At 48.0% G+C, this 11,438-nt stretch overlaps 1 protein-coding gene across 1 annotated transcript; it reads left to right on the top strand.

The window, feature by feature from the left end:
- Positions 1 to 682: 682 nt before the first annotated feature.
- On the top strand, positions 683 to 11,178 carry LOC139046732 (uncharacterized). The gene is made up of 3 exons (XM_070523440.1): positions 683 to 730; positions 7,220 to 9,060; positions 10,759 to 11,178. The coding sequence occupies exon 2, from the start codon at positions 7,225 to 7,227 to the stop codon at positions 8,875 to 8,877; it is 1,653 nt and encodes a 550-aa protein (XP_070379541.1). The 5' UTR covers positions 683 to 730; positions 7,220 to 7,224; the 3' UTR covers positions 8,878 to 9,060; positions 10,759 to 11,178.
- The last annotated feature ends 260 nt before the right edge of the window (positions 11,179 to 11,438 follow it).

Below are 11,438 nucleotides of genomic sequence, written 5' to 3'. Positions count from 1 at the left end.
CACACACACACACACACACACACACACACACACACACACACACACACACATCACCGCCCCTCCCACTCCGTGAAGATGATCGAACAGTGAAGCTGTGTTAGTTACACCGAGTGTTACACCATGGAAGTCAAACTTCGTAAGCAGTCTATATTGTAAATCTTTTGTTCCACCATTCTTTCGCCTCATTTTCGATTTTGAGTGCTTCGCGTGGTGAGCATACAAGGGGCGCCAAGGAGCCAGCTGTGGTTTAAGCTGCGGAAGAAGACGACGATGTTCGAGCCATTGCTGATGATGATAGTTTTAGCAAACTCCGACAAGGACGGCACAAGGTCCGCATAAGCACTTTCGCTGTAAAAAATAACCCTCACAAATTGAATCGCAAGACTCGATCACATACGTCCCAACAAAGCTCGAAAACATTACTCGCCGCGTCAAACTCGAAGGACGGCTCAGCCGCGTTCAATTGGAAAATAATGCCTTCGTATTCACAACTCATAAGAAGCGCTTAGGTGCCCTCGTAGTTTTTCAATGAATGATTATCCATATTTCCCGCTATTATCAATTTGATTTTAACAGTTAATTGCACCTTCTACAGCACTAAGTCCATACAGGTATTGAAATGTTATTTTTCATTTAAATTGGAATAATCCACCTGTTTCTTGGCCCATAGTGGGTAGGAGCCACAAGCTCGATAGGCAACAACAAGCAAACAAGCACACAGAACAACTGGGTGAGTTCGTGAAAATTATTTTCTTGGCCCCTGCTAACACCCGATTCCTAGCCTATCCCGCCATATTTGGTTGGTCCACTTCACTGAGGACCAAGCGAGCAACCAAGCTTATGTGTGGACATACTATAATTACACTGCAGCGAAAACCCTAGCTTTTGACGGCGATGTTCTATGGTGTTCATGGTAGCTGACTTATACGGACACGATCGGTTACATGTCATTAGATATAAAGGGATTAGAAGATGATGCGCCGGGGTTTTTGGACAATAGCTTGCCTGTCGCTGTGCAAAGACAGCGTGCTTGGAACAGTGCCAGAAACGCTGCATCCAATAGGCACTGACACGTTGGCAGTTAGTGTCGCGAGATCACACGAAAGTGATTACTTCCTGAAATTGAATGACCGAGAATACGCCCCCGATGTCGCGTATTTTAACTTTCGCTTGAATATAACCAGTGAATCTTTTGTTGCATGCCAGCCAGGTTGCTGTATCATAGGGATAAAGTGTGTAGCCTCCCTGTACGTCTAACATAGGCCACGGCGCTATCTGCTTTCCCGGTTAGGCTTCTTGCAGTCCGTTAATTCCCTCCAACTTACATTTGTTAGGGGGTGTATAGGTTGCCGTGCACAGGTGCTGGGTATCGCGCACGGAGTTGAAGCGGTCACCTGTTGGGAGAACACGACACGCTGCTCAACGGTTAGTGTGGACGACAAGGTTGAGGATTTGTTGAGCTGCGTTGCAGTTCAACTGCAGCTCAACACATCTTCACTCACTGTCCACTCACGTCCTCACTCACATCCTCCTCACTCACACCATACTCACTTTTACTGCCGTAATTCATTGGCCGCAAACATCTCAGCAGCGAAATTTCAGAGTTGTGTGTGTCAGCCTTTGTGTTAAAAGTGTTAGTTTAAAGAGTACGAAGGACGCTTAAGGACTTCTGTCCTCAGATTACCGCGTTGTCGTTGGCCTTAGTATTAATGAAATGTGCAGACGAAATTTGTAGGCAAACCGGAGCCGGCACGTAGGCCCAAGCGCCTTCCTCATACGCTCGCTTCGCGGCTTCACCGGCGATTTCGCCAGGTGGCCAGTGACGCTTGCGGTAAAAATCATGGTGCCATGCGCGCACCATAGAGTTAGGAAAGGAAACTCTATGGTGCGCACAGTTCGTGGACCCTGGCTGTCAGAACGCTGGTGCGCTGAAGAACGGATGCAGCGAGCGAACGCTTCCTGCTGCTTTTGTAGCTTCAACGCGTTCTCCGAAACTTGAGATTATACACGAACGCTATAGGCACGCGAGGACGTTGCGCGCGCGAAGCCATGGAAGCCCTTTCGGCTCGATTGATCTTTGCACCCGCCGCATATTACCTCCCAGATGGGGCCGCGCCATGTGCAGCCACTGCCGGACTAGAAGAGAGTATGAGGACGCGTCGTATACCCGTGTCAAATTTAGGGATAGGTTTTTACAGTGGTGTCGGAATATTCTAAACTTTGAATAGGAATCGTACATACATTCTTCGCTGTTTGTTTCCCTTGCTATTCTTGAATGTACTATTTGACTTTTATAATATTTATTTCTATACGATTATGAGACAGAAAAAACTTCTGTGTGCCCAGCAGATTGTCCGCTCTAGTAGGACAATCTGAATGTTGTATCTGTTACAATCTGATGTAACATACATCTATATCTAAGTGCACGAGCGTTCTTGAATTTCGCTTCCGTCGAAACGCGGCCGCTGAGGTCTGGTTCGAAACTGCCACTTCTAGCAATGTCATAGCCACTAAGACACTGCGTCGGGTACAGAAGATTTGACTTGTTGGGCGACCGCTTGCGCAGTGTATATAGTCTTGACGCCGTGAACCGTTACGGCGGATTTGCATCTGCACGCCCTGCGTCAATTCCCCACAGGGCAAATTCGCGCAATGTTTATTTTTCAATAACATCGGAAACGTTCCGCACCATAACTCAGCTGCTGCCACATGTAGTGGTATATATAGCCTTTCCATGCACGTTTCCGCCGACCACCACGCAAATTTTGTGACGTCGCATTGCCCCTCTCCCACGTCGGGTCGGCGATCTGTCACGAGCGAAGAGTGTCAAAGTTGTTCACTCGTTTCGTTCACTGAATGGGTAGAACATTCTGGTTCTACCCATTCTCTGCTTCCTCTCTCTGCTCCCTCTGCGGACTGTGGCGCGTGAGCACAGCGGCAGACACTGCAGTCTCTGCAATGCTTTCCCTGGCAGAAGGCACTGCGGTGACTCCCAGGGAGCTCCAAAGGGCATTGTGGAAATGCTTGCCCTAGACGGAGCGTGCTTTCTGACATCGCCTATTGTTCTTACCTGCGCTCCTACCACGTGCTCTCAAGCACCTTTCGATGCCGTGTGCAAGACAGCGACAGCAACAGCGGAAAAGTCGACGGAAGAGGCAAAGGAAGCTTCGATTTAAAAGCTGTAGCGATCTAAATGCTGTGCAACGAAGAAGAGTGCGAAGTTGGGCTAGATGTTTGAGCAACAGTTTAAAAACAAGAGCTCAGTGGCAATACCAATGAAGGATGAAACACCACAGGTCCTTTGTAGAGTGTTTGGTCCTTCACTGACCTCCTTCACTGTTACTGCGCTGTTGTTCTCGGGTTGTTGCTCTAACCTTTCCCTCCACCGGAGCTCCTTCAACTACCTCGCCGGCTGCTTCACGACGAATTGCATGCTGTTGTCGAGGTACCCAGTGGCAGTATAGTGCTCAGTCAAAGCAGTCGTTAATACATTGCGGATGTTTGAAGCCTCAGTCTCCAGACGAATGCAAGGAAGTCTGCAAAAAAAAAAGACTCGTTGGTATTTTTGCTATTACCTGCTACGTAGAAGTTGGATAAATTTTTACGATGCTAGCCAGAATAAGGTGTATAGGTACGACCACACTAGTGGAAAACCACTCGAAAAGCACTACAACGCGTCCGTGACAGTCGATGTTGGCCTCACTGGCCACAGCTCTCAATGCATGTGCAGTCCATGGCTGTTCATTTCCACACTTTTTCAACTGGGGTGGGTGATTGCGAACACAAAGAAGGAACATCTGTGTAGGTTAGCAGTAAAGCTCAGTACTTCCATGGGCAACGACGTGTTCCTCGGCTTCATTAAGTAAGAGTTTGGGTCAAGCCCCGTTCGTTAACGCAATGATGTGATGCAGTAACCCCACACGGTAAGGCAAACTGTTCATGTTTTAGAGGCAAACAAGGCTGTGGTTAATAACACAATGAGTTGAGGTAAATGGCTTATGTTTGAGGGGCGACCATGGCTAGATCTAATAATACCAGAAACTAGGGTTGATTGCTTATGTTTTAGAGACAAACAGGGTTCAAACGGGCCAAAACAGGAAAACACAACTCAGTGTGCTGTCCTATGTTTTCTTGTACTGTCTCGTTTTTAGCATTCTTTGGCGCCGACACATGATAAGGTGGAGACGGATGGTTTGCTGCGAAACCGCAGGAGGTGAGGCAGCAGCGAGTTGATTTTCGAATGACTTCTCGTGGCGAAGTCACGCCTTGGTTTCTCCACCAGAAACAGCATCTCTGGCTCCTTTGAGCTTGCACCAGCCAACATGAATTAAGAGGGCTACACTTTCGCATGATCTGTGCGTTTTAACCTAATGACACTTTTGACGAAGTAGCCGCCATGTTTACACTTGTAGCCTATTGTCACCGTTTTCGGGGACTGTGCTACTCATGATTTTTGTGATCGTCAGCGGCTGCTCCAGCGGGTGGCGGTGGCTGTGATGGTGACGCACTTATGTAAATGCTCATCTTCAAACATGTTCGAGAATCAGCAACTTCGAATAGGAATGGAGTAGTTGCTGCTGTTCAATTGTTATCCGATTCGAGAATTCGCCGCTAGAGGTGGTCGAATATCCATTTCTTTCGAATACGTAAGGAACGAAAACGCTCATTGGAGACTTTCAGGACAAAGAAGGATGGCTTGGAAGTTCGTTCTGAATGACTGTGTTGCTCTTAAGTCGCGGTTGGTGGAAATGTCGCCGGTTTCTGAGCGAAGGCTCAGGTTGCATAACTCCTGCTCAACGATTTCCTGTCTCTCCTAAAGGATGGCTAGCTTTTATGCGGCCTATGTGTACGAATTTATTTTGGCTTAATACTTGGCAAGTATCACCAGGTCTCCAGTGCTCCGAGTAAAACAATGTGAGGTGTCGTAGTGTCAGGCATTTTTCTTTCAGGGAACATAACATTGTACGTGCTCCTGGTTACACGTTGTTCTTTTGTTTCGTTACCAGTATTTACCCTACACACGACCTCGTTTTTCTCAAGGCACCACTTTAATTAGCAACATCTTTTTTTCCCATGTCGGGGAATTGTGTTTAATAGCGGCTGAAGAAGGGCACGCACGCGAAAGAACACATCGTCCATACCTGGCTTGGGGTAGAAAAAGCGACGACTTCCACGGGGAGCGAAAGGAAGTACGGCGAGTGTGCGACTACCGCATGGGCTCCAACGCGCACCCTTGAAATTTAGGCCCCTCCCCTTCCCCCCGGAATTTTAATTCTTGGAAATGCCCCTGTTCCTTACCGTCATTGGTGCCCGTATAATTGCTCCTCAGTTCCTCAGTTGTCCGGGTGCCTAACTGTGAACGGTTTTACATGCACTTACTAATGTATATAAGCCCCATTTGTTTTTTAGCAAACGCGAACTTAGTATTTCATGTTGCTTCAGAAGCGAGGAAACATTCGTTATTCGAAAGCACTTCTGATGGCAATTTTTCTCGGACATTCGTACTCGATTTGATCCACAAACTTCAGTATTCACACACATTTGCCGTCAAAGCAGCAAAGACTAGCTAGACGTTTATCACCACGTGGGCTGAGGACGAGGTTGGTTTGCAAATGAGTAGCCGTGACGTGTGTTGTATGTTTTTATTGCTTTTTGAACTTTTCATAAGCTATCCTGCTTACTAAAGCGCAAATTTCTAAAGCCTATGTTTATCGAACAAGAAGACATTTTCACGTAATTTGCCAGGTGACATGGTTACCGGCTTTGTTAACGGTCGGGCATCTCATGCGGAATGAGCCTGGACCCTAAAACGTAAAACTATTCCAATCTCTTTTTATTCCAATCTCCTCACGTCAAGTTTACGTAAGCACTGACGCAAACATCGGGCGGTAACCCGCAGCGTTGTTTGTAAAGCCCAGTCAAACACGTACCTCATTTATAGGAGGTCGATTTTTTTTGCTTTCAAAACGAAGCGCATGATCTACATTGAGCAGTATTTCTTATCTATCTGGTTGACAAGAGGCGAGAAGCAAGCTCAGGTGGAGAGGGATTCGATGGGGCCGACTAAGCACTGTGAAACTAGATGACCGCTGAAAATGGTGGTGCCGCCGTCTGCGATCGGTTCGCTTCCCCTTACTTAGGTTGCGGTGGCAGGTCGAAAATCGCTGCGGCGTGCGACGGACGGTTACAAATGCTGTTAAAATCGATCCTCAGCAAAGAAGAATTGGTAGAGCGATGCCGTATACGTACTGAAAGGACTCGATAATGGTATACTGCCAAGCAGAATCTTTTTTTATTATACGTAAATAAATCCACGCTGCCCAGTAGCTGCGAGTTGCCAGTGCCAGAGTGGTCGGCGGGCAGCCATCATCTATTCCTTTGAGAACGGGGCACTGCCCGGCTATTCAGAAAAAAGAAATCAATATTGTTCGCCATATTAATGCGTCTTAAACCTGTACGCGTCACTTGGACACGGTGAGTTTTCGCGGTTTTATGGCGTCGCGTGACGTACAGACGAACTGGCCGCAGCCCGAAAACGTTTGACGTACAGCGGAGGGCTAATAGCGAAGAACGCGGCGAATTAGAAATTTTCGTTTTGTTTGGTGTAATCATACATAATCAGACTGCACATATAATATCAGATGAGGCATTGTCGTGGTGTAGGTGTCGGCGATTGACAGGTAAGCGAAGTGGGGGGTAGCGCGAAAAGTTTTGACCAGTCATGGAGGGCCGATTGCAGAATTGGAATAGAAAAGTTTGAAATAGCCTTGCGTTATAGCTCCACTGTTCTTGCCAATCCCGAATGCTGAACAACGTTTTTAATGGTAAGAACTTTAGAGGGAGGCCACTCGGGCAGGTCGAGTGTTGGACAGTTTCTCTTCAGTACCGAAACAGGTCAGGTGTGCATCTTGAGTGAAGCAGTTATGGCGTTTGCGGCAGATCGATGTTTCGCCCACAATACGAAACTACGCACCTCCCTCTATAGCATTCTTTTGCTCTTGCATTCTACAGCAATAACACCTTACTACATATTAGGCATCGTCCTGAAATGGCTGTCGACCGGCTGGCCAAGCTTCAGCGAGCCTCTACAGTGCTATTATATTTGTGGCATAACGCATATTTATGTGCACCGTTGAGAGTTGCGTTGCTCGTCAAGGAAACATGGCTTGTAAATGCTAGCTTCGAGAGAGTTAACGTCATTTCTCTCCTTGAAACGCAGTTATCATGACGGACTTCGCAGACACAGATGTCACGGCAGCTTCATCAGCGGAGCCCGTGCAACGATACAGGATTCCTCTTGCAGACCTCGACTGTTTCGTCAGTACCTTCACGGGAACGGTCATCAACTACCGCATGCCTTGCACAGCAGCCGAGGGCCGATCCTGTCAAATCCTCAGCAGCCTGTCCGTTTGGAACGAAGTATTGTGCCAGGCGGAAATAGAATTAAAACAAGTGCCCAGGACGCCTGGCCACCTCGCCGTGACGATAATCGATGGCACGTTCGTACGAGACCACCCCGCAGAAAATCTCCATCGCGCCGCCACCCTGCTCTACTGGCTCTTGACGGGGCACCGTTGCATCACGGAGGTCGAGTTGAGTTGCGGTAGGCTGAATATTTACGAAGGGCTGCTTTGCGCTGCCTTCCAACAAACCACATCCGTGAAAAAATTGAATCTGCGAGAGACAGGCAGCTTGGGACCACACAAGGACATCTGCATGGCCATCTCCTCCATGACGCGCCTCGAAGAGCTCGCATGCGACACGCGTTCACAGTGCACAGAAACGTTTGCGTCCGTCCTGTCGATTCTCGTTCGCACCACACAGTCACTGAAAGTACTGCACATTGGCAACTTGCCCTTTGTAGGAAAAGATGCAATCATGTTTTTGACGGCCATTTCGGGAAACTCCACCATCGTGGACATCTCCCTTAACAGTGTCGTCGCGACAGCTCGTCGGTGTGACAACACCAGCCCGTTCAGGGAATACGTCACTAACACGACCGCGTTAAGGAAACTTGCAGTGTCTGGCCACTACGGTACCTATCCAAGGAACAGTATCCGGGACGTTCTCTTCGGTCTTCTAGAAAACAAGGGGATCTCCTCGGCACACTTTAAAGACGCTTGGCTTTGTGACGAGAGTTCAAGAATTTTAACGAAAATACTTCAACAAGACAGGGTGTTCTTAAGCTTAGAAGTTAGTTTTGAAAGCCGCCACCGGCTTGTCGAGCTGGGAAATACTTTGAACAGCTTGCTGGTATCGTTGAAGGAGAACGAAACAGTGGAGGAACTTACCTTATCATCCTATATATGGAATTCAAAGCAGTGGGAGAGCTTCTTCTTGGCCTTGCGAAGCAAGAGACGGCCAAAGAAGGTGACGATAAGAGTACCCTTCTCTAGTGCCTATGTTCTACAGGGTCTTTGTGAAGCAGTAATGGAAACTGGAGTTGAAGGAAAGGTGTTCTTTGAAAACATGTCCGCAAGGGATTATTACGCGGGCGACAGTGAGATCCTGCAATGCAGGGCGTTCTCAGAGATCAGCGTGAGTTTTTTTGATGCGACGGAGCGCCAAACGTTTCGAAGCATCGTGCAGACGCTGCCCACTTTGAGCCACATCACGACGGCGATACTAGACATCGACGCATCATGCTACGACGGAGCGTTAGCGTCAGCACTCGGACACTACATAGGCTCGACGACGACGTTGCGGGTGCTTAAGCTGACAGTTTATGGCTGCGAAGTTGCGCAGCGGGCAGATAACCTACACTGGACGCCCATATTTGAAGGACTATCAAAAAACGGGAGCATAAGAGTCCTGTATCTGCACCCACTCGGCGTTGGAAACGAGGACGTCGAACTGCTTGCCGATGCAGTGAAGTGAAGTCCAGCAGGAGCATCCGGTGGTTTTCCTTTCGGGAGGCGGGTAACGCCACGGTCTTTCTGCGAAAATTCTCTGTGGACATCGACAAGAACTACGTTTTGCTCGACTCGAAGAAGTGACGCGCCGTAACCAGAGCCTCGTGGCGCTGGCATCCTATTTCCGGCCTGGGTTCAACTGCGACAAGTGAGTGTATAGTTGTATCCGCTATCACGGCAGAGATCAATTCTGCCGCTGTCACGGCGGAGATCAAGCTAGGAAGTTCGTCTGAACATTTGCGACTTACCTTCAATACGGTAGATCGGTGAAATAGAAGACAGCGGAACGGTGAAATACATCTAATGCATTGAAATATCATTCTTATACAAAAAGCTAAGGACACATCTGATATTCTAAGCGTTAAGTGAATGATCAACTGAAGCTCTTCGAGCGGACACATAATGTTCACTGCTGACTTCGATTAACCCCGCAGTGACTCATAGCTCAGTTCGACAGAGTTGAAAACTGAAAAAGTCGGTACGTTCTTATCTTGTGATTTACGTAGCGCTCAGGAAACACGAGTTGACTAAGTAATGGTAGTTGTGCCGTCATCCCCTATGCAGATAGGCAGGCTCACGGCCTAAAAGGGATTAGCAAAGCCATGCCAAGTGGACGACTTTTCCTCACCCACGCACGAATGTCGCGGATATCTGTGCAGTGACAAACAAAAAGTTCGGTGGGAGAGAGGTGATGTATACTACATTATGTTAAATACGTGTTGAAATTCTTGCAACGTGAGATAGGTATTGCACACCAAATTCCCTTCTGTTACGGCAAGAATATGGAATGGAAGCCGTCCGAATTTTAAGATGCAAAGAACAGCAGCGCTCACTGTCCATCCGAAGATTAACCTTACTTCCTTGGCACTCACTGCAGTGAATGTGCCCGCTCGCCATTATTTGAAGGCCCAATGCTGTTTTCACACCATCGACCGCAGGTTGCACGCGTGCTGGATGCCTTAGATATTGGGAGGAAGGGGATGGCTGTGCTAGCCAGACACGCCTTTCCATAAATGACAACGATTATACGCACGTACACCCGTGAGCAAAAGTATGCGGACCGGGGATTGCGCGATAAAACTAATTTTCTCCTGCGCCTGGAAATGCAACTTGAAAGTAAAGATTGCAGTCCAAGCTTGGCATTACGAACTTTCCAGTGAACTCGTCAGTTTCCGTTTATGCGTGTTAATTACGACTAAATTCTGTTTTTTCGGCGACCCTGTGGTCCGTATACTTTTGCTCACGGGTGTACGTTCCCAGCAAGGGTACACATTTAATGTTTTTTGGTTCTATGAATTTCACGGTGATGCGACGTGTCTGCTTTGTCAGATGTTCCCAGAGTCTGAACATACATGCCGGCGGCCTGTGCACATCCTTTGCTGTCATTTCGTTGGTGTTTCGCGAGCTCTGCGCAGATCGCAAGAAAGTTATGATGCGCAAGAATTGTGAGTTAGACGCGAGAAGCCTAGCACGAAGTCTATATATAGTTACGTTGCTGACACACTGCAGGGAGCTTACATTAGTGCATAGCTCAGCGAGTCGCTTACTGATATCTGATATGTGTACTAATTAGGTTTTTGCTTAAGTAACATTTAATTTTTACAGCACGAATGTGCTCTCCAAGGGCAGTACCGAATAAAACGAAATCGTTTCAGTTTTGCTTGATGTGCAATGGTGTTCGGAGCAGCAGACATTAAATACAAGTAGTCATGTGTGTCTAGCCGATAGTGTATCGTAGCTCCTAAATCAGCGGTAGACCCCCATTTCATTCCCGTTCCTGATAATTACGAGGAAATCTGTGGATCCTGTGAGTGTAAATTCTAGGACCATGTGTATTTTTCGACAGGCGCGTCGCCGCGGCCCTCGAGCTTGTCGTGCACCACCCAGCGCTCGTCGCGGAGGTCGCCGAACTGACAACCGTCAGCGAGGCCGAGGCGTCGGACGCGATTCGAGCCGCCGTCCGGACTTTCCAAGGCCTTCACGACTTCATGCGAATCACGGGCGTCGTGAGGGAGAGAGTCACGTGTCACCCGAGAGACGACGGGTCTACGCAACTGGACGACCTCAACGACGACTGCTGGCGTAGCGTGAGGCGCTACGTCAGTCTCGACGACGTCCGCGACTGACGACCACTTCGGTGCCAGCGAGAACCCAACTAGGCTAACATTACGAGTTCGCGGTTCTGTACGGGGTGCAAAATGGTGCGCCAAGTTTTTTTTTGTAAGGAATTAAAGGGTGTGTATGTGTGCATGTCGCAAATTAGAAACGGTGCCTTTGCTAAAAACACGCACCCAGATACTTAGCGCATCGCTGGTTCACCCGTTGAACATTCATTTCCTTTTGATAATTTGTTCAAACGAAATGGTATACCCCGTCATCTTTAATTTTTTGATGGAGTGATTCACACTGCCCGTGCCAATTGGTGCGCCAATGTGTAAAAACTAGTGCATCTTCTCTTGCTGTATGATTCTGTGCAGCCTTCCTAATTTTGACAGCTTTCAGCCTGAAAAACATAAGTTTTGATTT

Source organism: Dermacentor albipictus, chromosome 8, assembly GCF_038994185.2.
Source record: "Dermacentor albipictus isolate Rhodes 1998 colony chromosome 8, USDA_Dalb.pri_finalv2, whole genome shotgun sequence".
Taxonomy (NCBI): domain Eukaryota; kingdom Metazoa; phylum Arthropoda; class Arachnida; order Ixodida; family Ixodidae; genus Dermacentor; species Dermacentor albipictus.
Note: the sequence above shows the minus strand (reverse complement) of the source record. Positions and strands in the feature narration are given on the sequence as shown.